Genomic DNA, 24,671 nt, shown 5'->3' with positions numbered 1-24,671 from the left:
ACAAAGTTGAAGTGTAACATGTCACCATTCTTCAAACTGTTTGCACACATAAATTTATCCCACTTCACCATTTTGTAACGCGGTTTGCCACCATTTTGTTCTGTTTCCACTTCATTACACATGATTTTTCCATCCAAAGTCTGAATCTTTAATGCATGAAGTTCTTCTGTAAGACCAGATCTCCTTGCAACCTCAACAGGAAGGCGCTACCAAAAAAATGTTACATGTTATTATTATAAAATACCTTATTAACTACTTACATTATCTTAATCATTATATTTCAAATTTCCATACCAATCTGTTTTCTCCTTTTCGAGTAAACTCATAATTTTCAGTATCAACTTCAGCCTTTGATTGAATTCCACTACCAAGCTTCCTTTTATTTTCTTTTCCACTTTTTGATACCTTCTCATTGTAGTTTATACTCTGTGAATATAATAATATTTATGAATGATATGCATTTTATAATTGTGAAAGATGTTATGTAACAATAAATGAAAAGTGTTATAATACATGTGATTAAAATAATGTTTACCTCTCTTTTGTGAGATGATCGGCGATAGTTTCCTACTTTTGGTGTCACCACTTCCGGAGTCTTGTCAACCTCCTTTCCTTTTTTTTGATGTTGATTCAATCACCTTTACAAAACAATAGTATTTTTTCGTAAATCTATTAAATATACAATGGTAGGGATCAATATTATAAATAATATACGTTTTTAACCATTTGTAAAAGCTGTGGTTATGTATACCAAATCTTTATTACCTCATCTTTGACGTTAACCTCAAAGCTAGATTCATTAATTTTAGGTGATGTAACTTGCTCACTATCTAGAATTCCTTGTCTCCTTCTCAAAATCTGTTAATTTTCATTTCCAAAGATGTCATCTTCATAATTAATGAATGTTCAATTTCATTTTTATTCGAAACTAATGCAACAGTAGTATATTATTTCATTAATCAACATTTTATTATATACTTTCAGTAAATTATAATCCAGTACCTCATTCATCACTAAATCTCCACTTGTCTCCCGTTCACTTTCAGATTCATCAAACTTCTGCTTGAAAAAAATAAGCATAAATATAACCAACCTGAATTATGTGATATATGTTGTTTGTAAGAAAAAAATACTTACATAGCAAACACTTTCTTGGAATGTTCTTTTAGATATGATTTCACAAAAATCAGTATCTTCGGACTTTTCGTGAAACCCCAATTCAACTTCAATTCCTTTCCTGAATACCCTCAATTGAAACACAACATTATCAATCTTTTCAAAGATCATTGTGTCACCCTCCATAATTTCCAACCTCTCACACAGTTTCGGCCATCCGTCCGTAAAAGCATATGTAACATGAATCTTGGATGCCATCACATCCCAGTACTTACCAGCTGCATATACTTGGTAAATGCCGTTTACCTCGTGATTTTTGAAAAACATGGTAACATACTCACTTGGAATTACCTGCAAGTTATTAATGTTAGTATATAAGTATTACTATTAACAATACAATGACAATTCAATTATCTTATAAAGTTTGAATATCTATTAATTATGAGATAGTATGCTTACCGTAAGACCCAACTTTGCTAAGTTGTTCATTGTTATGAATGATTCATTACACACATTCTTTACGAAAGGATAAACCTCCAACTCTTTATCCCCCAAGCTTCTAAACAGCAGCCAAGTGTTTTTTAACAAATTAAGACTGTTAACAACAGCCCTCCAACCATCTGTTAACACTGGTAGATTATTCATGTGTCTAAGTCTTACAGTCCAATGTCTACCGTCTTGATGATGAACCTCTATGTTCATGTGTTGCCAATGTTTTCCCCATTTTTTTATCACAAATTGAACAGGTACCAGCTGGGTTAACAGTTACATGAAACAATAAAAAATAGCCTTATGTCGAGCCATCCTTTTTAATCATTATAGGTTCGTTTAACGGACTGATTTTACTTTGCATTAGGAGGACTGATGCCAATGAGCTCGTCCTTTGGAATCCAACCACTAGGCGGTTTAAGTTCATATCGGACGACTATTTTAGTCAGTATTTTGGTCGACATGACGATACGGGTGGGATGTACGTTGATGAGCACAACGATCTGAAAGTGCTTCATATTAACTGTTTTGCTGGGGCAGTTACTGTTCGTGTATATTCACAACATAATGACTCATGGAGAAAATTGAGTTTCTTGAAAGGATGTATGTTAGGTTCAAACTTTTATTCATGGTCTCATGGAATTTATTCCGGCAAAACAATTTATTTCACTGTTTCCAATTACTTTATTCCACCTGGTGAATGTAACATTGTTGCTTTTGATGTTATATCTGAATCGTTCAGTATTCTTCGTTTTCCCGAGCGTATTCAAGCCAGTCCTTGCCAAGTGCATTTTCTAACAATTTCGAACAAGCTTCATGGCGTTGTTGTTAAATATTCTGAAGAACTAACTGCAGAATTGGTCAAATATGAACATGATGATTGGATAACGGTATTTTCTTTCAGCAATGCTCGCATAGTTCAACATTTGGAGCCGCGACAAAGGACGAATATAATTCACGACAATAAGTGGTTGATAACAAGTATTTGGGGAGATACTGTTGAGGTTCTACTGTGCAACGATTCTTTTAACTACATTCAAAAGGTTGACAGCTTTAACGGACCTAAAGGCGCATTATTTTTGGAGACAATCGTTTCCCCTTGCTGATAGAAAAATTTAATTAAATTCATACTAATTCATCTTTTGTTTATCGAACTATTTAATTTGTTTCAAGTTTTTGTGTTTTATCTGTTCCTTATTTAATAATAAAAGAATTAAATTCATACTAATTCATCTTTTGTTTATCGAACTATTTAATTTGTTTCAAGTTTTTGTGTTTTATCTGTTCCTTAGTTTAATAATAAAAGAATTAGATATATAAATTTCATATTGTATAAGTTTGTATTTTCAAATTTAAAATATTTACTGTACAGTCATACCAATATTAGTCACTTTAAATACATTTTATAGTTTTAAAATTAATCCTACAAACTTATAACATAACTCCATGAGATATGCAAGGAATGCGAACCGCCCATCCATGGGTAACCGGACTATATATATATAGGCGATATTTTAGTAATATCTCTCACACAATATTTCAGTTATTTATATTGCTTCATCTCGAGAACCAAGGAATCCATTGATCTTCAACAAGTTCATCATCAAAAACCTCAAAATCTACATCGGTAATATCCTGCATATTTCATACCTAGAATGTTTTTGGTGTATTGTTTTCATCTTATTTACTTTAAATGTAAAGCTTTCCATCTCCGATTATGTATCTATACATGCAATCGCATACATGGATCTTTTGTTTGTCTTCATCTAATATTTCTGGTTAAATGTTTGATTCCATCCCCGATTGGTGTATTTTTTTCATCTATTTTACTCGAAATTATTTGTTCTTTATGGTAATAATCTATGTCTTCAATCTTATACAAGTATTTTGTATAAGATTATCTTCAATCATATACTTGGATAGTATGTGTTTCTTGATGTTTTATCTATAGATTAAACCGGAAACCAAAACAATACTCGAGATTGTTTGGTCTGGAGTTTAATAATCTATGTCTTCAATCTTGAACAATGGAATTTTGTTTATATTGTTATGGTACAGTGATCGAAAGTATTGGGTTTGACATAAACTTATTTGAAGATTTAGTGTTTTTATTAATGGATTTTGTTTTGATTAGGTTTACTGTTAATGGTTAGATTTGGTGATTTTATATAAATATTTTCTGTTTTTTTAATGTCTTTTTTTTTATATTTTTTGAACTTCCTGTTTGAAGTATTAAAATTATTCTATTATGGTTATTGTATAAAATTTTACTATTATAAAATTTTTGATATTCAATTGATAGTTCTCAAGTGTTTATACAATAAGTTTTTATACAATCGTTTTTTGATTATTTTTTTTTTTGTTATCAGAGTATTAAGGATCATGGAACGTATTGGTTATGACATGATGTTTGAAGAGATCTTATCGAGACTACCTGCAAAGGTAGTTTGTCAATTCAAGTGTGTTTGCAAACAATGGTGTTATGAGTTATCTACACCAAAGTTTGTTTTAATACATACTCGACGACTTTCAAATTTACTACAAAAGAAGCTGCTCTCTTTGAATGAACATACCATTGTCGTTGACGACATAGTATCTGGCAAGTTGGAAGTCGATAACAGAAAAATCGTCACTTTTCCATACAATGTCCAGCCATCAAGATTAATCATTATAGGTTCGTTTAATGGACTGATTTTACTTTGCATTAGGAGGACTGATGCGAATGAGCTCGTCCTTTGGAATCCAACGATTAGGCGTTTTAAGTTGATATCGGACGACTATTTTAGTCATTATTTTGGTCGACATGACGATACGGGTGGGATGTACGTTGACGAGCACAACGATCTGAAAGTGCTTCATATTAACTATTTCGCTGGCGCAGTTACTGCTCGTGTATATTCACGACATAATGACTCATGGAGAAACTTGAGTTTCTTGAAAGGATGTTTGTTTGGTTCAAGCTTTTATTCATGGTCTCACGGAATTTATTCGGGCAAAACAATTTATTTCACTGTTTCAAATTACTGGATTCCACCTGGTGAATGTAACATTGTTGCTTTTGATGTTGTATCTGAATCGTTCAGTATTCTTCGTTTTCCCGAACGTATTCAAGTGAATCCTTGCCAAGTGCATCTTATAACAATTTCGAACAATCTACATGGCATTCTTCTTCGATATTCTGATGAGGTAATTGCAGAATTGGTGAAATATGAAGATGATGATTGGATAACGGTTCATACTTTCAGCAATGCTCGCAAAGTTCAACAGTTGGAGCCGCACCAAAGGACGAATATAATTCAAGAGAATAGGTGGTTGATAACAAGTATTTGGGGAGATACAGTTGAAGTTCAAATGTCCAACGAATCTTTGAACTACATTCAACACGTTGACAGCTTTAACGGACCTAAAGGCGCATTATTTCTGGAGACAATCGTTTCGCCTTTCCGTTAGGAAAATGGATTTAAATTGAAAGTATTTTCTGTTTTGTTTATCGAATTATATAATTTGTTTTAAGTGTCTTGTGTTTTGTATTTTGGTTACTTTAATATTAAAAGAATTATGTGTATTGCTTTTAATGTTTATTACATATTTGGACGGCCCAATGATAGTTTTGACGGCCCAATGATAGTTTGGACGGCCCAATGATAGTTTACATATTTGGACGGCCCAATGATAGTTTACAAACTAAATTTGTAGGCCAGTATTTGTTGTTATATGTGATTGTGGATTATTTTTTATAAACCGGCCCAATCAATTTTTATAAAGCGGCCCATTAACCTGGTATAGTTTCATTTTCTATTACTATAATTCCATATGTAAATAAAAAATATATTACTCAAATTTACTTATATACGTTTACACAACTTTCCTATTTAACTTAATATTTTTATTAGTAATTTAAAAGATTTTATACACTATTTATAACTGTGTATCCAAAAATACCCAAATCTTTTCAAAATGCCAGTGAAAGCTGTAAACATATTTCAATTTAATAATTATATTTATTTTCTGTTTTCATTTAATTAGTAAGGTTTAAAAAAATACTATCATACTAAATGAGTTTGACTATATCATAGCCGTTTTACAAAAGTTAACGGGGATTATGTAAATATGTTTTTAATCCTTTGCTATCTGGACCGAATATCACCGCTATTACAGAGCATTATTAAACATCAACAAATATCACTTTTGAAAACTTCATACAATCATCACATAGAAATATCTTCACCATCTACGAACATTATTATAATTATATTTCACTCTTAACCTAAAAGTTAATAATTCCACATTAAACCTTTAAACACTCATGGAGAACAAATTGGAATATTACTAAAACCGAATAAAAGATTTTGTTAGGACGGGAAAGAACACACCAATTAGTTTACTAATTTTATCTATGTATTTGATTTTTCAAATATAATTTTCCCTATCCCGGGATGTTCCCGGGTGATAGCCTAGTATAAATATAACCTAAAAGAACAAATAAATTAATAAAATATCAATTGCTCTCTATTTTCCTTTGTGAACCGTACAAACAACAAACATAAGAAAAGTATTACTTTAATATAAATTTAATACTTATAGTGGGACTTGTGCCCTATGTTTCCTTTTAATTAGAAGGGCTAAACACTATCATTACCTAAATATTTTTTCAAATCATCTTCTTCCTTTTTGAAACTCATTACTCATAACCAGAAAACTGAAACAAAGATAGCCGCTTACCTGAGAATTCTACTATCGGTTCTTCTTGACATCTTTCATCCACACATGCATTTAGGGGTATCCCATACATAAAACGGAGAAAAAAAGAAAGAATATTGTACTTCGCCGTGAAAGTTGAGGGGTATCCCGGGCTACCCCTTGACAAACAGTAGATCCGCCCCTGAGCCGTAGCGGACTAGCGGACGCCACCCCTTACTATATGCTACATCCGCCCCTGGTACCTCGTATTAATAGCAACAAGGTTCTTCTTGATTTTTACAATGTTAATTTTGTCAAGGGTGTAGGCCTCAGATCTTTAGTTCGTTTTGGGCCTCCAAAACGGTCGAGCCGGCCCTGCTTTTAACTTGTAAGGTCCCAACTCCAGAAACATGTAGATCCTAAACTTAAATTTAACTATATTGTTGGCAACAGAAATTAAAACATTTGAATTACAATATTTGTCTTAACAAATCACTACAAATAACGTAATAACATTAAACTGAGATGCGAGTCTTCGTCAAGTTCGCCAGACGAGTTCTAGTTTCACCTTACGTATAGTACTGTTACAAACCAACATCTGTATTAACCTTACTCATTGTTCCCGAAAGAACCATTCTATGACCGTCGTTACCTTACCATAGTCGTCACCATGGTAACCATCCCATTACATTGTACAAAGACACTACCCCCAGTTCCTTGTCCTCGAAGACACCATTCATACGGATTAAAGACTTTGTAATAATTACTTAACAAACATTTCATTTCTTGTTAAGGTATTGTTTAGAAAACGTTCATCATTCTTTAATAAGTTTTCTTTTCAAAATTTTACTTTAAGTTACTCATATTAAAACTTGTACCTTATTTTAACATACCTCCCCATGTTAACCATTCTTTCGTTTCATTCAAAACATTTTCGTTCCAACTAAATAGCGAGCCAAACCGAGCCAATTTGGCTCGTTACGAGCCGAGCCGAGCTAGGCTCACTTTCTTACCAAGCCGAGCCGGCTTGGCTCGGGTTCAAACCGATCCATATCAAGCGAGCTTTTTCTGAGCTAAATTCAAGCGAGCTCCTAGCCGCGAGCTTTTTGAACAACCCTACGGTGTCCTCTTCTCATACTTGGTGTTGTACCCCGACTAAACTGTTGTATCCGCTTGTTTAGACTGTTGCTAGCTTTTTCGGTATATATTTTCCACTACCGTTCAAATATATACATAGGGGCTGTTTGGCTGAGCTTTTCAAAAGAGATTATTTACTTATTTGCTTTCTGAAAAGCAAATAAGTCAATAAGTTGTTTTGAAAAGCTCCATTTTAAAGCTTTTCAAAAGAGCTTATTGACTTATTTGCTTTTCAGAAAAGCAAATAAGCAAATAAGTTGTTTTGAAAAGCTCAGCCAAACAGCCCCATAAACGAAACATATGATTGATTATTTAATTGGTTTAAAATTGTGAACATTTCTTATCTATTTAGAATTTAGTAAACAGTTAAGGTGAAATAATTCAATAGGCTTCTCCGTCATACGTTCTCACAGTTTTAACACTTTAAGGCGTTTGGTGTTTGTAGCATCTTGACGTTTTTATAAACATTTTACATAAATAATGTATTTTATCAGTGGAGAATTAGATAACAAACCACAGAAAATGACCCCCCCCCCCAAAAAAAATGAAAAAAATTAAATAAAAATGCTAATCCAATTTCTCATCCAAAACTTCACTATCATCAATCTCTTCTTCTTGAAGTTTTTGTGCCTTGAACTTTTGAATACCTTAGATAAATGTCGATTTTCCTACATAATGCCCGTCTTTAGACGAAGCTGATCAGTCAGTAAAATATGTCATCCTGTATTTTGGTGTGATCTATTCTTGTTTGGTGACATGTTGTTAAAGATCAAAGCCTGTGTGGATGCTATTATCATCATGGAGTCCAAAATAACATTTACACTGGGATCGATCCCTTCTTATCATCCAAACTTTTTCAAGAACATAGCACACAAAATGACATATCACTGTCATCAGGTTTTTTTTTCTTGAATACTTGTCCATCTCATTCAGCAAAATCTTATAGAGTTACCCACCTCAGGTAAGAATCCATTAAGTGAAACTTCATGCAGAACAATACTGAATATCCAAGAAACAAGGTTTGCCATCTGTGGTTTTTTTAACTATTGTTGGCGTTTTAAAGTGAGTAGTATATAGGAAACATGACGTTGTTTTTGGGTGTGATCAGTGGATTGTGCTGAGACTTTCTCTTTATAGGATGTTTTTGGCGCGTAGTTTAGGCGGGTTTTTATTATAATAAATGCTAGTAATAAAGTATTCGTCGTTTCGGCTACTGTTTGTTTTTACTGTTTTGTTCAGCTTTATCTGTTAAGGCTGTAATATGTCCCATCTTTCGGCTACTAATTATATAACATTACATTTATCAATCCGTGCAATACACATGATTATAAGCTAGTACGCTCTATATGTGTATGTATATGTGTGTGTATTATAGGGAGTTCTTAATTTACGAAAGGCAAATTAAGACAAAATTCCAAACAATACATGGGAGAGTGTTCGTTTCATAACTAATAGTATGTGAAAAACCATATCAATCATTATATTTCTTGTTATATAAATTGACCAGAATGCTAGAAATTCTAATATATTTAGGATTTATTTTAAGAAAAGTCGCGTCAAAATGCATACACATATTTTATTACTTTTAAAACAACTAGTGGGAAACCCGCGCGTTGCGGCGGAGTCGACAAGACGGGGTGAGAACATAAATTTTATATAAGTTGTATATATAGATAAATATTTAACAAAGAGATAAAATACAACCATAATCAACCCAATCATAAATAAAATTGAAATTTCTACGTCTATGAGTACAATACAAAAGGGCAAGTAATACTACAGGAACATTGGGTGATCGGGTAAAAATTTGGGCGCTCAGCAGCAACTAATTACTATATTTTTAAGACGAATGACATACCAGCATTTGGACATCAAGTTTTTCAAAGCCACTCCGGCCAACAATTTTGACTCTCAACTTGAGAGACCAGGCTCAATTGAGCTTTGACCTTTTATTCTACATCATCTTGGCTCTTTCTTTGGACACTGAACGGGTTGCTGCTACATGATCAAATACATATACCATGTGAATGATAGAAAAGAGTATATATTAAAGAACCAACTTATATGAAAATAAAAAACAAATACTGTCAAAGCAAAAAGATACATCAAATATGTATTAATATATGAAAAAGAATGTTGCTATCCATAATGAACTGAAGCATGACAATTGAAACTGCAACTGAAACTGCATGATGTACACACTTTTATTACAGGTATGTCATTTGAAATTTAAAAGCTAAATAATGAGCTCCCACAAAATCTAGTATTATCTTTTTCTTCTAAGATTGATTCCTAATAAATTTCATAAAAATAAATGAATATTTTTAAAGAATGCCCTGCAATATTGTACACTCCAAATAAGCTCAAGTCTTTCACTCACTGCTTGAGTTCAAAACATATTCTTGAAGACTGCCCCGAGTAGTTCCACTTTCCAACTTTACATGGCCATTGGTAATTGTTGTAGGTGCTTGATGAAAACATAACAAAAACTCTTCAAATGGTTTTTATACAACACAAGAAAATAAATAATACACACTTGACCAGAATCTCTTCTACAAGTTCATAATGAACCTCTGCAGACACAAGACGCATACAATCGAATGTAAATCAGGAACTTATATGCACTTACCTCAGCAAGTAGCTGATGAAGAAGTAGCCCACCAGAAGACCAACCCTATATGTTACAGCCCACAACAAGATCTGATCACAACCCAAATACTTCAGCCAGCTACACGTCCAGCGCCCAGCGCTCCGCAACAACTTTATTAGTTCCAAGACCAGCAGATAAATGATATTCACATGAAACTAAGGAAATAAAAATAAGTACTAAACCATCAATAAATAACAAATTGTAAGTTTGACAGCAAATTGGTTGATTATCTACAAATTATTTGGGCAGGAAGATGATAACGTGATCAGGTTGTATTTTTAACAACCAAATACTACATATCAAATCAAATGAGAAATACAGTAACAGGTTGGGATGTTGCAATTATCTCCACTCTAATTCGATTAAGGGTGCAGACGAACGAAACCCTAAATTTGATTCTTGGTTGCTGCTTTGAGAGTAATTAATTAAGATCTTGGATACACACGACTAAATAGATTTTATTTCATTGTTTGAACATAATACACCCCTCTTTTTCTTGGTGAACCAATGTAGACCAACCTCAATTTTTTAACAAAAGCAGCCCTACTCTTTAGTAAAATTAATCTTACCTAAGAGAAATAAGAACTAACAAAACAAACAAAATTACTTTAACATCTAATCAACGAAACCTTACAATTTCAACAAACTATTTCAAATAAATCACAAACAAAAACAATAATAAATTCTGACAATCAACCAATAATCATTCAGATTAATCAAGTATTATTACAACAACCTGTCGACAAACTGCATCACACGAAGCTTAGCTTCAACTTCTTCAACAATTGACGGAGACGCCTTCGTTTCCGTGAGTCTCCGGCGAAGCCTCAACGACTCAAACCAACCTAAAACAATGACTTCACATAAGGCAAGTTAGGGGCAAGTTTCTGCCAACACATATCCATTAAAAGCTCTTGATATGCTTTCGCTGCAACCTCCCATGCCATTAACCAGTTTCGGCTGTTTTGGATGACCAATTGTCTTGATCTCCTTATCCAATCGGTCGGCGTACCGGTGGTGGTTGACGAAGACGCCACTTCAGCCATTGGAACCAGCCAATCACCAAATTTCAACACAAGAAAAACAACCTAATTTCAATTTCAAGCCCTAATTTTACGAGTTTCAACAAACCCAGTCGTAATAAATTGTTACAATGATAAAACTTACATGCCAGATTTTATCTTCAAGTATGAGAAATTGGGAATTTGGGGAGACACAGAGAAATGCTTGTGGATTTGGTGATTGTAACTGTTGCTGCTTCTGATGATGTAAACGGTGATGAGTAAATATAAGGGGCGTCTTAACCTCTTCAGTTTCTTGTAAGGGTTAAATTGGATTCAATTTTCAATCCACATCTTCAATTATATTCAATGCTATAAATTGAATGAACATTCAATCAGGCCATCGGTTACACACTCTATGATCAAATAAACCGAATAAACCATTAAATCCTCTTTGAAGAAGGGCAAATTTGGGAGCAGGGTATGAAAATTGGGGAAATAAGCTTGACCTTTGATATGACGTCTTAAAATTTGTATAGGAAATTACAAATTTGTACATGGGAAATGCTTATATATAGTATATAGATATATAGATTAGAAGGGGAGATAAAATCAAAGAAATAGGGGAAAAGAAATAAAATCATTGTTTTCAAATTTACTCTTTTCTATTGAAGTGATATGTATAAATAATTATGCGGTTTTCACGATTGTTAATATAGAACGAGCTAAAGTATAGAGAGTAAATATTTAATTCATCAGACTCTACTTTAGCTTTGCTATTGGTGAGATTTATTGAGTATTTAATTACGCTCCGCTTGCGGTATGCGCATATAATGTATATATGTATCTGGGGGGGGGGGGGGGGGCAAAAGTGAAAGTGCACTAATTTTAACGTTATTTTACTAATTTCGTGAAAATAACGTTAAAAGAAGAGGATGGTTAATCATGTATCATGTGGTGGTGTTGATAGCCGAAAGACAAGGGGGTACATGCACTAATCGGCTGTTGTCTCAATTGCTGAGTATTATGTGTCTCACTAGAAGCAGCCTCTCTATTCCTACGGGGTAGAGGTAAAGTTGTCTACATCTTACCCTCCTCAGACCTACCTTAGCTTTGCCATTGTTGGGATTTACTGAGTATGATGATGATGATGGTTATACCGGAAGTTTTTACTTGAATAGTATAGATTATAACATATAAATTATTATTAATTATTATTATTATATAAAATACATTAATAAGTTATGTTGCAGCTGATTTCAACAAAAAGAGTCTTAAATTTTTGTATTATTAAGGATTGTTGATCGAGTGTACAAATAACAAGAATAAGAGTTTATACCGATCCTTGAATTGTTGCTTAACAACTCCCGCATCCTAATGGGATTCATAGGCAGCTTTTGCAACATATTTTGCTTCTCGTTTTTGTTGTGGACCGCTGCTGTTCCAATTTCTTAATAACACATTTAAGAATTTAAACTTGATAAATTTAGCAAATTCCACTTTGGTGAAACTTGTGAAGCATGTGTATATATCATATTAGATGAAATAAAGCTCGAAGAGAATGAAGAACTCTTACATGAAGAAGCAACTGCATTTCGCACCAATAAAGATTTTGAAGAAGAACGAAAAGATGGCTGGATAGCCGATCCGATCGCCATCGATTTCATTTGTTTTGCATTAAACCTATTGTGGTATTAGATAAACAAAAAACATAAAAAACAGTTTGCAGTTGAACAAACATGCAAATAAAAAAATTGGTTTTGGAAGCCTTTCTCTAATATCAGAGCCAGGTTTCGATCCTGGGACCTGTGGGTTATGGGCCCACCACGCTTCCGCTGCGCCACTCTGATTTTGTGTTTAATAAGTCATAAACTCTTTATTTATTCAGTATTGTTTGACTAACTGACGAATATGTAGACCTTGTTGGGTCCATTAATTTTTTTTAAGTGGTCCAATAGTATTTCAGTATTATAACATGAATGAAATCATAAATTCAACTTAACAACTTTACAATCCTAAAAAACTTGTTAATTTTTAAAGAAAAAATTACACAAATCAATCTTTATGTATATGAGTATATCAAAACTTGTAACTTATACCTTTTAGTTTAAAAAACGTTGAGATCAACCTTTACTTTAATCTTTGTTGCCAGAATCAATCTTTTGAACAAACTTCGTTTAATTTCTTGGTTAAGTCACCGCATGTGAGGGTATTAGCGGCAACTTATACTATTAGCGGTAACTTATATGCTGTTAATAGTTGGTTTCCCGATATTTGTTAAAAAAAATTGCCGCTAATAGTTGGCGACCAACTTATACTATTGGCGGCGACTTATATGCTGTTAAGTTTAGTTAGATTTTATGTATTTAACTGTTGTAGGATTAAAAATATATGTATCTTGTCTGTTTTGACTGAGTTTAAACATTTTTTCTATCTTCTTTTAGAGTTTATTATAACAATGAGTATGAAAATCCGATGATGAAGTAGTGCAAATGATTATTATTGATTCTTAATATGCTATTCTTGTTTAATTTATTTTAATAATTTGGATAAATTTTGTCAATTTGTTAAATTTGAACAGTTATGTGTGTAGAGACTAGAGAGACACACACATATAGTTGTAACTTTGGAAATATTTCTAAATATAAAAAACTGAAAAAAAACTTTATAATTATTTGTTCAGTAAATAAAAAAGGCTTTGTAACACACAAAATCATGCCTTTGCAAACTCAACAGTTGCCTTCCCATCATGTGCTTTGCTAAAGAAATGCATGACATAATCCTTGTAGAGTACATTCTTATAGATTTGTTTCTCACCACTTTCAAGCACTTCGGGTAGCGGTCCGATCACATCGCTAGGCCTCGGGTTAACAAATATCGGGACTGAAATCCTGTTACTACTTCCATTAGCAACTACGCGATGCTCAACGCTTTTGTAGTTCCCATTACTCATGATTTGTAACTCATCCCCAACGTTGATCACCAAAGATCCGCTAACCGGAGGGACATGAATCCATTTCATGGTCTCTGTGTTTCGCACGTAAAGTCCTCCGATTTCGTCTTGAAGCAGGATAGTGAGTGTGGATACGTCTGAATGACGCCCAACCCCGACAGTGAGCTTAGGGTTGGGACATTTTGGGTAGTAGTTTAGGTTAATCCTCTTTGACCCCTTTAGCATCGACTCTTTGCTCTCGTCGATCTCTTTTACGTTCAATCCCTTCATTAGTATCGCGAGCAACTTCTTGACAACGGGTTCGGAACTCTTGACATATTCCAAAGCCTGATTTCTGCCCAAAAAAAACAAAAACAAAAACAAAAAACAAAAAAAACAAAAAAAAACAAAAAACAAGCCTCTAAGTTTGAATGTATTGTGAAATGTGCATGTCATAAACCATTGTTGCATACATACCATATTTACATAGTTTTCTTTTGGGGTTTTATAGGTAGCTTGAAGAGGCATAATAAATCTAAATAAAGTAGTTTTATATTTTGGAGATAAAAAACACTTAATTTTGAATACAACTCGTTTTCAATAAAATTGAAATCGGAATTTCGATTAAATAAAATTTAAAAAACTACATAAATGGAGCTTTAAAATACTTTAAAAAATTCTGTATCTAGTTTTTTTTTTTTAATAATAAGATTGTATGTCTATTTTATGTCATATACAACAATCATAATTATATACAAAAATAATTAAATAGTAGATGATACACAAGCCTAGTTCAAGCGTGAAAAACTGCTTATCTGACGCACTTAAATTTTTATAATTAGAGCTCGAAATGAGCCACGTAAAGCCCTAGCTCATGCAAGTTAAATGAGCCAAGTTCGAACCCAAGTGCTTGTAAGTTAAACAAGCTAAGCTCGAGCTCGTATTTGTACAAGATTTTTTGATAAAACGCCTATAAACCCAAAAATCTCATGCAAGTTAAACGAGCCAAGTTCGAACCCAAGTGCTTGTAAGTTAAACAAGCTAAGCTCGAGCTCGTATTTGTACAAGATTTTTTGATAAAACGCCTATAAACCCAAAAATATTAATAATCTTTACCTGCACACTAGAGGCCAGAGGGAAGCAGCCTCATCATCCGAGGCGAAGAAGAGGCTGAGATAATCCTTCCACTCGAGAGCTTTCTCGGCTTCAGGTGTAAAGCTTGTACCAAAACGAACATTATTAGTAACCGATCGTTGTTTTGAGTATTTCTGCTTTTCTTCTGCTGGCAACCCGAAAAACTGGCGAGTTGCATCTTTAACATCCTGAAGAACATGAATAGGGACACCATGGTTCACCACTTGAAAAAAGCCCCATTTTCGCGCTGCGTCACATACTGCTTCGGCTACTTTTGGGTCATCCCAGTTGGACATATCAATAACTGGGATGGTATCATTATTTGGTTGTTCCTCATAGTCGCTTGAATCAAATCGTTCGTGTGGAGGTTGAATGTATTGTTGTGGTAGGGTCTTGAGTCCTAGTTCTGCTAAGCCTTTCACTCCATGACCTTTGTTCACAACAAAATCCATAATGTTTTGTGGGGTTGAGTCTGAGTGGATCATGGAGACTGATGGAGCCATGGTTGGAGTATATGTACTGGTTAAGGTGATGTATATATATATATATATATATATATATATATATATATATATAGGGTAAGGTTCATGCGAGAACCACCTTTATTGCGAGAACCGCGAGAACCAATGTGAACACAAGCTAAAATAGCTAAAAAAACCTAAAAAAACCCTAAAAAAAACCTAACCCCCACCCCCCCACCCCCCAAAAACCTAAACCCCCACCCCCCCCCCCCAAAAAAGACCTAACCCCCCCCCCCCCCCCAAAAACCTAACCCCCCCCCCCCAAGCTAAATGCTAAAAACTAAAACCCTCAAAAAACCTAAAAAAAAACCTAACCCCCACCCCCCCCACCCCCCAAAAACCTAAACCCCCCACCCCCCCCCCCCCCAAAAAAAAACCTAACCCCCCCCCCCCCCAAAAACCTAACCCCCCCCCCCCCCCCAAGCTAAATGCTAAAAACTAAAACCCTCAAAAAACCTAAAAAAAACCTAACCCCCCCCACCCCCCCCCCCAAAAAACCTAAACCCCCCTCCCCCACCACCCAAAACCTAAACCCCCCCCCCCCCAACCCCAAGCTAAAATGCTAAAAACTAAACCCCCAAAAAACCTAAAAAATCTAAAAAAATCTAAAAAAAATCTAAAAAAAATCTAAAATTTTTTTTTTTATTTTTTTACTATTTTTTATGTTCAAATCGCTACTTTTGTAGCCAAAAAAAAAAATTTTTTTTTTTTTTTAAAAAAAAAAATTTTTTAAAAAAAAAAATTTTTTTTTTTTTTTGGATACTAAAAGTAGCGATTTTTATATAAAAAATAGTAAAAAAATAAAAAAAAAAATTTTTGAGTGTTTTTTAGATTTTTTTAGCTATTACTGTTTGTGTTCACACTGGTTCTCGCGGTTCTCGCAATAAAGGGTGGTTCCTAACGGATCTTTGTCCTATATATATATATATATATATATATATGGGTTTGTGTAGTTTGATTGCTATTTATAGATAGAGTTGAATACTGCTGCCAACTTATTTTTGATGAGGTTGCTATATTCATGCCTTAATTAAGAATTGCATGGTCAATCACAAGGCAGTTGGTAAGTGAAAGAAACAATTTATTTAATGCCTTACAATAATAATATGTAACGCTAGAAGGTCATCACAAATATTTTTCTAAAAAATCATAATCTTAAGAGTAAAATGCGAAAATAGTGCCTGAGTTTATATGTCATTTTTGTCACTTTAGTCCAAAAATAAACTTTTCGTATCTGAGATTTCATTTTTGTTGTTATTTCCATCCAAATCACTAACTCAGTTAAAATGTATCGTGAAAGATTTTGGCAATTCCCAAACCTTAGAGACAATTTTGGAAATTTACTCATTTATTCTTTTACTTTTAAAACTCGAGGGTCCATGTAAAGGTTTATTTATGGTTGAATTTTGTGAGTTTTTATTAAGAACCTTGAAGAGGGAATTGAAGAGATTCCTTGCGTAACTCGTGATTTCATTTCATTGACCAACCAAACATCGTTTTTTGCATTCCCTCCCAATTGTTCATCCGTTTCCATCTATCATTCTAGCATACCAAACACTACGCTACCTTATTTCGTTTCCATCTCTCATTCCTGCATACCAAACACTACGCTACCTATCGATAATTATAACTAACTAACGATAACGATAACAATATGGAGTTTATATTTTTTTTTTGAACTGCAAGGAACGACGTACCAACCACAGTGACACCGGGCGTTGTGGCCAAGGTCGACTACTCGACCACCACCAGCCCCTTGGCTCTCCCAGATGCGCGGAAACCTGATTTCAACCCGCCCGAAGGCACGACAGTGGAATAATCGGTAAAACCTCGCCTCTCATCCAAGACGAACCAGCGCCAACCGTATTCCTTTTCACCTGGATGCCGCAGAAAATAAATACTCTAATCAGCAAGTTTTTCCGCAACCACTCCACCCAATGTTTTAAAAGCCGGTTTTTTATCAAACCCGATTAGGCTAAAAATGGTTCAACCGGTTGAACCAGGTTGTACCGAGCGGTTCAACCGAGTTGACTAGCTAACTTTATAATTTCATAAATTACAACATCAAATCAAAAGTTAATCCAAAAATGCATGATTACATATTAAAAGATGATCCAAAAGTAAATCCACAATAAAAAATAATCCAATAGATAATCGAAAATCATTCAATTTTCCAACAGGCTCTTTTAAATGAAAGTGTACGATTTGTTTAAGTCATTTGTGTGTTGAATACATCAACTATTTTCGTTTCATACAATATTAAATAAGAACTTATAGTTACGAATAATCATAATATATAAAAATTACGTAAGATAAGTAACATATATAATAAAAATAAGTAACAACCCAAACTAAAATAACCGTGGACCGGTATCGGTATTACGTTTCAAACTTGTATACCGGATATTACTGCTGGTACAAACCTTATGTCGTTTCACATATTTACCAAGGTGTTTTGTACCGAATTTACATCTGAAAACTGTAATACCGGTATAACTGTCCGGTATTTACCGGTTTTTAAAACATTGACTCAACCATTACCTCATTGGTTTTTTTTTTTAATGATTTACCTTTCACGTGTAGATATATAAATACTCTAATCACCTTATACCAAACTTCCTTCACTTCGTTCAATCTCCTTACGTGTCCCCCAATTCTCTCTCTCTCATCGGAGCTTCACACCGGCGGCGATCCACAACTTTCGGTGGTGTTTTTCCGACCATAATCCACAGCCATGACTCCTGAGTAGTAAGTACTTCTTATTGCACAACACTTTCCCAAAAAAAAAAAAACATTTTTCTCGATCGGATCTCATGTGGGTATCACCGGAATTCTTGTTGTAATCTCATACCTGTTGTTCGTTAGTTAGTGAGTTCGTATAATTGGATCTTGATTTGTTGATTTGATGATCTGATTTGGATGTTTAGATTTGGGATTTTTGTGTGATGGGTAAGTTAGGGTTTTGATTTTTTTTTTTTTTATTGTTGTGCTTATGTTTAATTGTTGTTGGATCGGGATATAGGGAGGGTAGATCACATAAGATTTAGAAATAAAGGCATAGTTTTTATCATAATTATTCGTGAAAGTTGTGAAATTGAATTGGGTGAAGAGGTTATAGAGTATGGGATTATTATGGTATTAGGTTTAATTTGCTGGTACTCAAAAAAGGATTATAATTATCATATCAGATGATGTGTTAATGTGTTGGATCGAAAAGTTGACGGTTTACTTTAAGGGGCTGTTTGTTTACCTCTTAATGAGGCTTTTAATGGTTCAGACCTCTTACTGGTTCAACACTTAATGGTTCAGACTGTTTGTTTCGCGAGCAGATGTCTGAATAGTTCAGACATTTGCCTCTGAATGGTTAAGTATTATACTGAGTCTAAATGGTTAAGACCTCTAATCTGAAGTTAAGCATTATACTGACTCTTAATGGTTCAGACCTCTTATTGGTTCAGCACTTAATGATTCAGACCTCTTACTGGTTCAGCACTTAACCATTCAGAAGTTGCCAAACAACGTCTAGTTGGTTCAGCAGCTGTTAGTGGTAAAAATTGAGAATTTATTGTTTATGTACTTTAGGCTGTGGTCTTTTCTATTGATGTGTTAAGCTTTGGATGCTAAATGCACTTGTGAATGCGGTTGAATTTTGCGGAGTCAAACATGTCGAACACGGAAACAGTAACTAAAGCTGTTTGGTAATTTAATATAGAGAGACATTTAAAGTCTAAACATGTGTATTTTATCCTTGTACCGTTTTTTTCTAAAGAGAACAAACAGTTCCATTATTTGTTTAGCTTGTACCGGGTTACGCTTGATAAGTTTGTTAAGATCTTCCATTCAGAAAATCAACGAGAGAGAGAATATACAAATGAGAGATTATACAAACACTGTACCTTTAAAAATATACAATGAGAGTTTTTTTATATATAAGTATGATATGTCATTGTTTTCTAATTGGATGAGAAGGACAAAACTTTCAGCATATGCTAATTGTTTAAACTTCGTTAAAAAAGGATATGACACACGTAATTATTAAGTTATAACCTTCTCTTGTTGATGTTCTATTGGAAGGAGAGTTTATGGGTATGTTTGGCAAAATTAGCTGTTGGCTGGAAGCTGGTGGCTGGAAGCTGTTAGCTGGTAGCTGTAGCTTTTTAGATATATTTGCTGTTTGGCAGAGTGGCTGGAGCTTTTAATAAAATGTATAAAATGACTAAAATGGACATAACTAAAAATTTAAAAAGTTTGTTCATTAAAAAGTTCATTATCTTTAGAGGTTAAAAAAGTCATTTTTTCCCTAAAAGCTTGTAGCTCCTTCTAAACGCTACTAGTAGGAGCGTTCAACCAAAAGCTTCAAGCTCCTAACCTAAAAGCTTCAAGCTCCTTCAACCAAACAAAGCTTTTTTATTGAATAGAAGCTTTTTCTTAAAAACTTAAAGCTAGAAGCTCATAAAAGCTCCATGCCAAACATACCCTATAAGTGATGATTAGTTCAAGTGCTTATAATATCGTTTCACATGGTTCGATTCGTATATATATTCATGATTACAACGTCGACTTGAAATAATGCCTTTGGATTCGTCGTTTATCCGTAATTACAATGTGTACTTTAATAATGTCTTTAAATTTGTCGTTTTGCTTTTGCATTGACGTACTACTCGTGGCTTCAATCAATTTGTTTATTTACTGCCATCGTCATCTTTCGCAGTGACTACCTATTCAAGCTTTTGCTCATTGGAGATTCGGGTGTCGGAAAGTCTTGTCTGCTTTTGCGGTTTGCTGTAAGTGCCGTGGATCCTATATAAATTATGCTCTTGACAACTAGATATTACTATTTTAAGATATCATTCTTATTCGTATGAGTTTACGTACGCTTTCCGTTTAAAGTTCATGCTAATTTATGAGATGAAGTCTAACACCTAAATGGAGCACCTTTAGAATATTTTGATGATAGCGCAAGATGGCCGTAGTATTAATTACGGAAGTGAAAAGGAGGTCCATTATCTATTTCAATTTTCTATTATCATTGCTTCAAAATATATGTATATTGATGCAACATGATGTGCGAACGTTCAGCGAACAGTGCACGAACTGTTTGGCGGGAAGTTCGTTTGTGTTCGTTCGTTTACTAAACGGACGAACGCAAACAAGAATTTTTGTTTGTTTAGTTAAATGAACGAACATGAACAGAGGTCGCGTTTCGGTAACGTGTCTGTTTATGTTCGATAGTTCATTAGTGTTTTTAGTTTTTATTATATATTTAAATTCTTCAAAATTCCGACAAATAAAATATTTGATAAGTATCGGTGTATTAGCGTATCATGTATTATGTTCATGAACCCTTGTTTGTGTTCGTTTGTTTCCATTTGTGTTTATGAACATTAGGAAATAAGTTCATGTTTTTTTACGTAAAGAAGTCCATTTTCGGCTTGCCTTTTATGATCGGGATCATATAAAACTAATTTCCATAAATTATATGTTGACCATTAAGAACTTTTTGGTGCGCAAGTGAGTGAATGATAACATGATTTTTTTAATTGAGTTAATTACTGTTTTCGTCCCTGTGGTTTGTCAAAAATCACTATTTCAGTCCATTAGTTTAAAAATTGCGATTTCAGTCCCTATGGTTTCACTTTCGTAACCATTTCAGACCACCTCGTAACCATTTCAGTCCCTGTACTAACAGAATAAATGGATTGAAATGGTTACGAAAGTGAAACCACAGGGATTGAAATGGTTACGAAAGTGAAACCACAAGGACTGAAATCGTAATTTTTAAACTAATGGACTGAAATAGTGATTTTCGACAAACCATAGGGACGAAAACAGTAATTAATTCTTTTTAATTTTTATGCATATATTTTCTGTATGATATTGAAAAACTGTTAACAAGTTTCTTTGGTTTTGTTTTTAACGTGTTATAGGATGACTCCTACTTGGATAGTTACATAAGCACCATCGGAGTTGATTTTGTAAGTAAATTATATTAGCATTGAACCGTTTTTCGATAACTTGAAATACGCATCTCGAAGTTTGACTTTGACCTTTTTCACGCCCTTTTTTAGAAAATCCGTACGGTGGAGCAAGATGGCAAGACTATTAAGCTTCAAATAGTAAGTTTCCCTTTTGGTTTAATTCACAATGATATTTTTAGGGGAATTGGCCTCTGTAATAATCCCACCTAGACCTTATTGGCCATTACCTCAGAATATTCCCCCCACCAGTCCCACCTTTCACCTATTTTTCCTACAATGGTCCCTCGTTAAAAAAACTTAACGGAGTTAATCTTTCTTCCAAATCATAAACAGATTTTTTAGGGATTTTGATCAGAACGATGATACGACTCCATTGATGCAAAACTTACTTCGAAATGGTGCTCCAAGTGAGTTGATTTTGGTTAATTGGAAATTTAAACACCTGAATTGAAGCGCCGTTTTCATCGTTTGGAGCACTGTTTCGAGGCAAGTTTTAAATCAATGGACTCGTATCGTCGTTCTAATCGAAAGCCCTAAAAAATCTGTTTGTAATTTGGAAAAAAGCTTAACTCCGTTAAGTTTTTTTAACGGGGGACCATTGCAGGAAAAATAGGTGAAAGGTAAATAGGTGAAAGGTGGAACTGGTGGGGGGAATATTCTGAGGTGGGATTATTAATGGCCAATAAGGTCTAGGTGGGATTATTACAGGCCAATTTCCCATATTTTTATCACGTATTATATTCATTGAATCTTGAATGTTATCCTAGATGATCCAAATTTGAGTGAATTGTTGCATTAACAAATATTTTTTAATGTGCGTTCGTTTAACAGTGGGACACTGCGGGGCAAGAACGTTTTAGGACAATCACAAGCAGCTACTACCGAGGGGCACATGGCATCATAGTAAGTGACCGACTTGCGGTTTTTCTGTCGTTACAAATAGATTCTTGGTATCGAGTTAGGACTACAAGTTTCCGTTATTGACGGAAAACGTTGTGTTTTCAGGTGGTTTATGATGTGACGGACCAAGAGAGCTTTAACAATGTTAAGCAGTGGCTGAGTGAAATCGACCGATACGCAAGTGAGAATGTCAACAAGATTCTTGTTGGAAACAAGTGTGATCTTGTTGCGAACAAGGTTGTTTCAACTGAAACCGCTAAGGTAAAAAAAACCGAAACTCGATTACTTATACTATAAAGAGTAAAATGTCGTTTTCGTCCCTGAGGTTTGGCCAGTTTTGCGACTTCCGTCCAAAGGTTTGAAATCTTGCCATTTTTTTCACCCAACTCGCTAACTTCATCCATTTTTCTCTGTTAAATGAGGGGCATTTCCGTCTTTTTAGACATTTTATTAAAATTAAAAAAAAACACTATAAGAAATAATGATCCACCTCTGTTGACTTTCTTCCCACCCAAACCGTTTAATCATCACAAAAATTTCAAAAAAGACGAAAATACCCCTGACTTAACGTTAAAAAATGGATGGAGTTAACGAGTTGGATTGATATGGCAAGATTTTAAACCTTTTGGATCCAGATGCCGAATAACAAACCTTTGGACGAAAGTCGCAAAAGTAGTCAAACCTCAGGGACGAAAATGACATATTACTCTACTATAAATTATGAACTTGGTTAAAAAAGTTATAACGTAATTTTTTTTTTTTTACATATCAAACAGGCATTTGCTGATGAAATTGGAATTCCGTTTTTGGAAACAAGTGCGAAAGATGCCACCAATGTCGAACAGGCTTTCATGGCCATGACTGCATCCATCAAAGATAGGTACGTACACGATATTATTATTAACATGTATAATTTAGTGCTTGTAAAATTAGACGGGCCGGTCAACGAATATATAATGTTTTGATTGTGTGAATGTAGGATGGCTAGTCAACCAGCTATGAACGCGTCGAAGCCTCCAACGGTCAACATTCGTGGTCAACCCGTCTCACAGAACAGTGGATGCTGCTCTTAGTGGTTGTGTTTGATGGTGGCAGTGTACAAGTATTATCCTTGTTAGGGTTGGATTCTTTTACTTTCTTTGTTTCTGACTGTTTTGGATTGTATAAAGTTCAAGAATTGTTTAGTTAATGTTTCGACTATGTTATGTCAAAAAAAACATAGATATGTTGTCGTTTCAGTTTAAAAGATCATGTTTTTATTCGTCGATTTGGCTTGAGACCTTTGGTCAAAGATTATATTCGGTCCGGTTTGCCATACAAAGCAACAAATCTTAAGACAAATTTTAATCGCCACTTGTCAGGTGGGCGTCAACGTCTTTGTCTTACGTGAACGGACATAAGTAGATCAAAACTTATTTTCTTAGATTGGGTCACGATTGGACGGAAATTTGCATCGTGTGTGACAACAGCTTCTAGATAGCCCGTTGTCGATAATCGTCATAATAGTGTAGGCGTATATATTATGCGAGAGAACTTATTGTGTAAGACTTGCTAAAACGAAGAAATTGTGAACGAATTTGTGAATAGGAATGTACTTATCGCAAGTTCGTTCGCATTAGTTCAGCCGCAAGTTCATCAGCCGTTTTGTGAAATCTCATCGATCCAATCGCAGGAACCTACACTTTTTTGTCATGTTAGGCAAAGGACACAATTTGGAAAATTTCTTAAAAAACTGTTTTTTCCGTTCTTGTGTTTCAATCAATTTTTGCATCACCGGTAAAGTTCGCTCACGTCAAGATTACTTGCCAACGGTTAACCCGGTTCAATTTTTTGCGCCTCTGACGAAAAGTTTCGTCTGCTTTGTACTATATCGCCAGATTGCGCATTAAAGTACAAATTCCAGCGAAAAATCGCCCGAGTATGTCAAAAATGCTAGTTTGGTCCACTTGTCTTCATTTGATCAACTCCAAAGTTAATGTTTAGGATCTAAATGTTTAATAATTTCGATGAAAAGTTATAACAATGTTGGTTTTGATAGATTTTCCTGAAATGTAACACTAGCCAGGGGCGCAGCTTTCAAGGGGCCGGGGGGGGGGAGACCCCCCGAACGTTTCGCTTAGTAGTGTTATGTAT

The 24,671-nt window shown here is 34.3% G+C and overlaps 2 protein-coding genes, 1 long non-coding RNA gene and 1 other non-coding gene across 8 annotated transcripts; 1 reads left to right on the top strand and 3 right to left on the bottom strand.

The window, feature by feature from the left end:
- Positions 1-9,131: 9,131 nt before the first annotated feature.
- Positions 9,132-11,601, bottom strand: LOC110900156. Of its 5 annotated transcripts, none has more exons than XR_004876508.1 (4): positions 10,809-11,601; positions 10,052-10,227; positions 9,803-9,889; positions 9,132-9,420 (listed from the first exon to the last, which is right to left on the bottom strand). It is a non-coding gene; the product is annotated as an uncharacterized LOC110900156 (long non-coding RNA). The 5 variants fall into 5 exon arrangements; XR_004876509.1 differs by having other exon boundaries at positions 9,132-9,417; XR_004876510.1 differs by lacking the exon at positions 9,803-9,889.
- Positions 11,602-12,851: 1,250 nt separating this feature from the next.
- Positions 12,852-12,923, bottom strand: TRNAM-CAU. Its single transcript has one exon. It is a non-coding gene; the product is annotated as a tRNA-Met (tRNA).
- Positions 12,924-13,756: 833 nt separating this feature from the next.
- LOC110903519 (feruloyl CoA ortho-hydroxylase F6H1-3) lies at positions 13,757-15,642 on the bottom strand. The gene is made up of 2 exons (XM_022149409.2): positions 15,122-15,642; positions 13,757-14,360 (listed from the first exon to the last, which is right to left on the bottom strand). Exons 1-2 carry the CDS (start codon positions 15,640-15,642, stop codon positions 13,787-13,789), a joined length of 1,095 nt encoding a protein of 364 aa, XP_022005101.1. The 3' UTR covers positions 13,757-13,786.
- Positions 15,643-18,251: 2,609 nt separating this feature from the next.
- Positions 18,252-23,803, top strand: LOC110900157 (ras-related protein RABD2c). The gene is made up of 8 exons (XM_022147062.2): positions 18,252-18,408; positions 20,372-20,444; positions 21,588-21,635; positions 21,729-21,776; positions 22,470-22,541; positions 22,644-22,799; positions 23,315-23,418; positions 23,518-23,803. The coding sequence occupies exons 1-8, from the start codon at positions 18,395-18,397 to the stop codon at positions 23,609-23,611; spliced, it is 609 nt and encodes a 202-aa protein (XP_022002754.1). The 5' UTR covers positions 18,252-18,394; the 3' UTR covers positions 23,612-23,803.
- Positions 23,804-24,671: the final 868 nt, after the last annotated feature.

The sequence above is a fragment of the Helianthus annuus genome, chromosome 13 (genome assembly GCF_002127325.2).
Source record: "Helianthus annuus cultivar XRQ/B chromosome 13, HanXRQr2.0-SUNRISE, whole genome shotgun sequence".
In the NCBI taxonomy this organism is placed as follows: Eukaryota; Viridiplantae; Streptophyta; class Magnoliopsida; order Asterales; family Asteraceae; genus Helianthus; species Helianthus annuus.
Note: the sequence above shows the minus strand (reverse complement) of the source record. Positions and strands in the feature narration are given on the sequence as shown.

Excerpts from the sequence above, each read along its gene's own strand:
- LOC110903519 (XM_022149409.2), bottom strand. The coding sequence starts at position 15,642 with ATGGCTCCATCAGTCTCCATGATCCACTCAGACTCAACCCCACAAAAC. Across the intron at positions 14,361-15,121 it reads CTCTGGCCTCTAGTGTGCAG|AAATCAGGCTTTGGAATATG; the intron begins GTAAAGATTATT and ends TTTTTTGGGCAG.
- LOC110900157 (XM_022147062.2), top strand. Across the intron at positions 20,445-21,587 it reads GTCTGCTTTTGCGGTTTGCT|GATGACTCCTACTTGGATAG; the intron begins GTAAGTGCCGTG and ends AACGTGTTATAG. Across the intron at positions 22,542-22,643 it reads GAGGGGCACATGGCATCATA|GTGGTTTATGATGTGACGGA; the intron begins GTAAGTGACCGA and ends TTGTGTTTTCAG.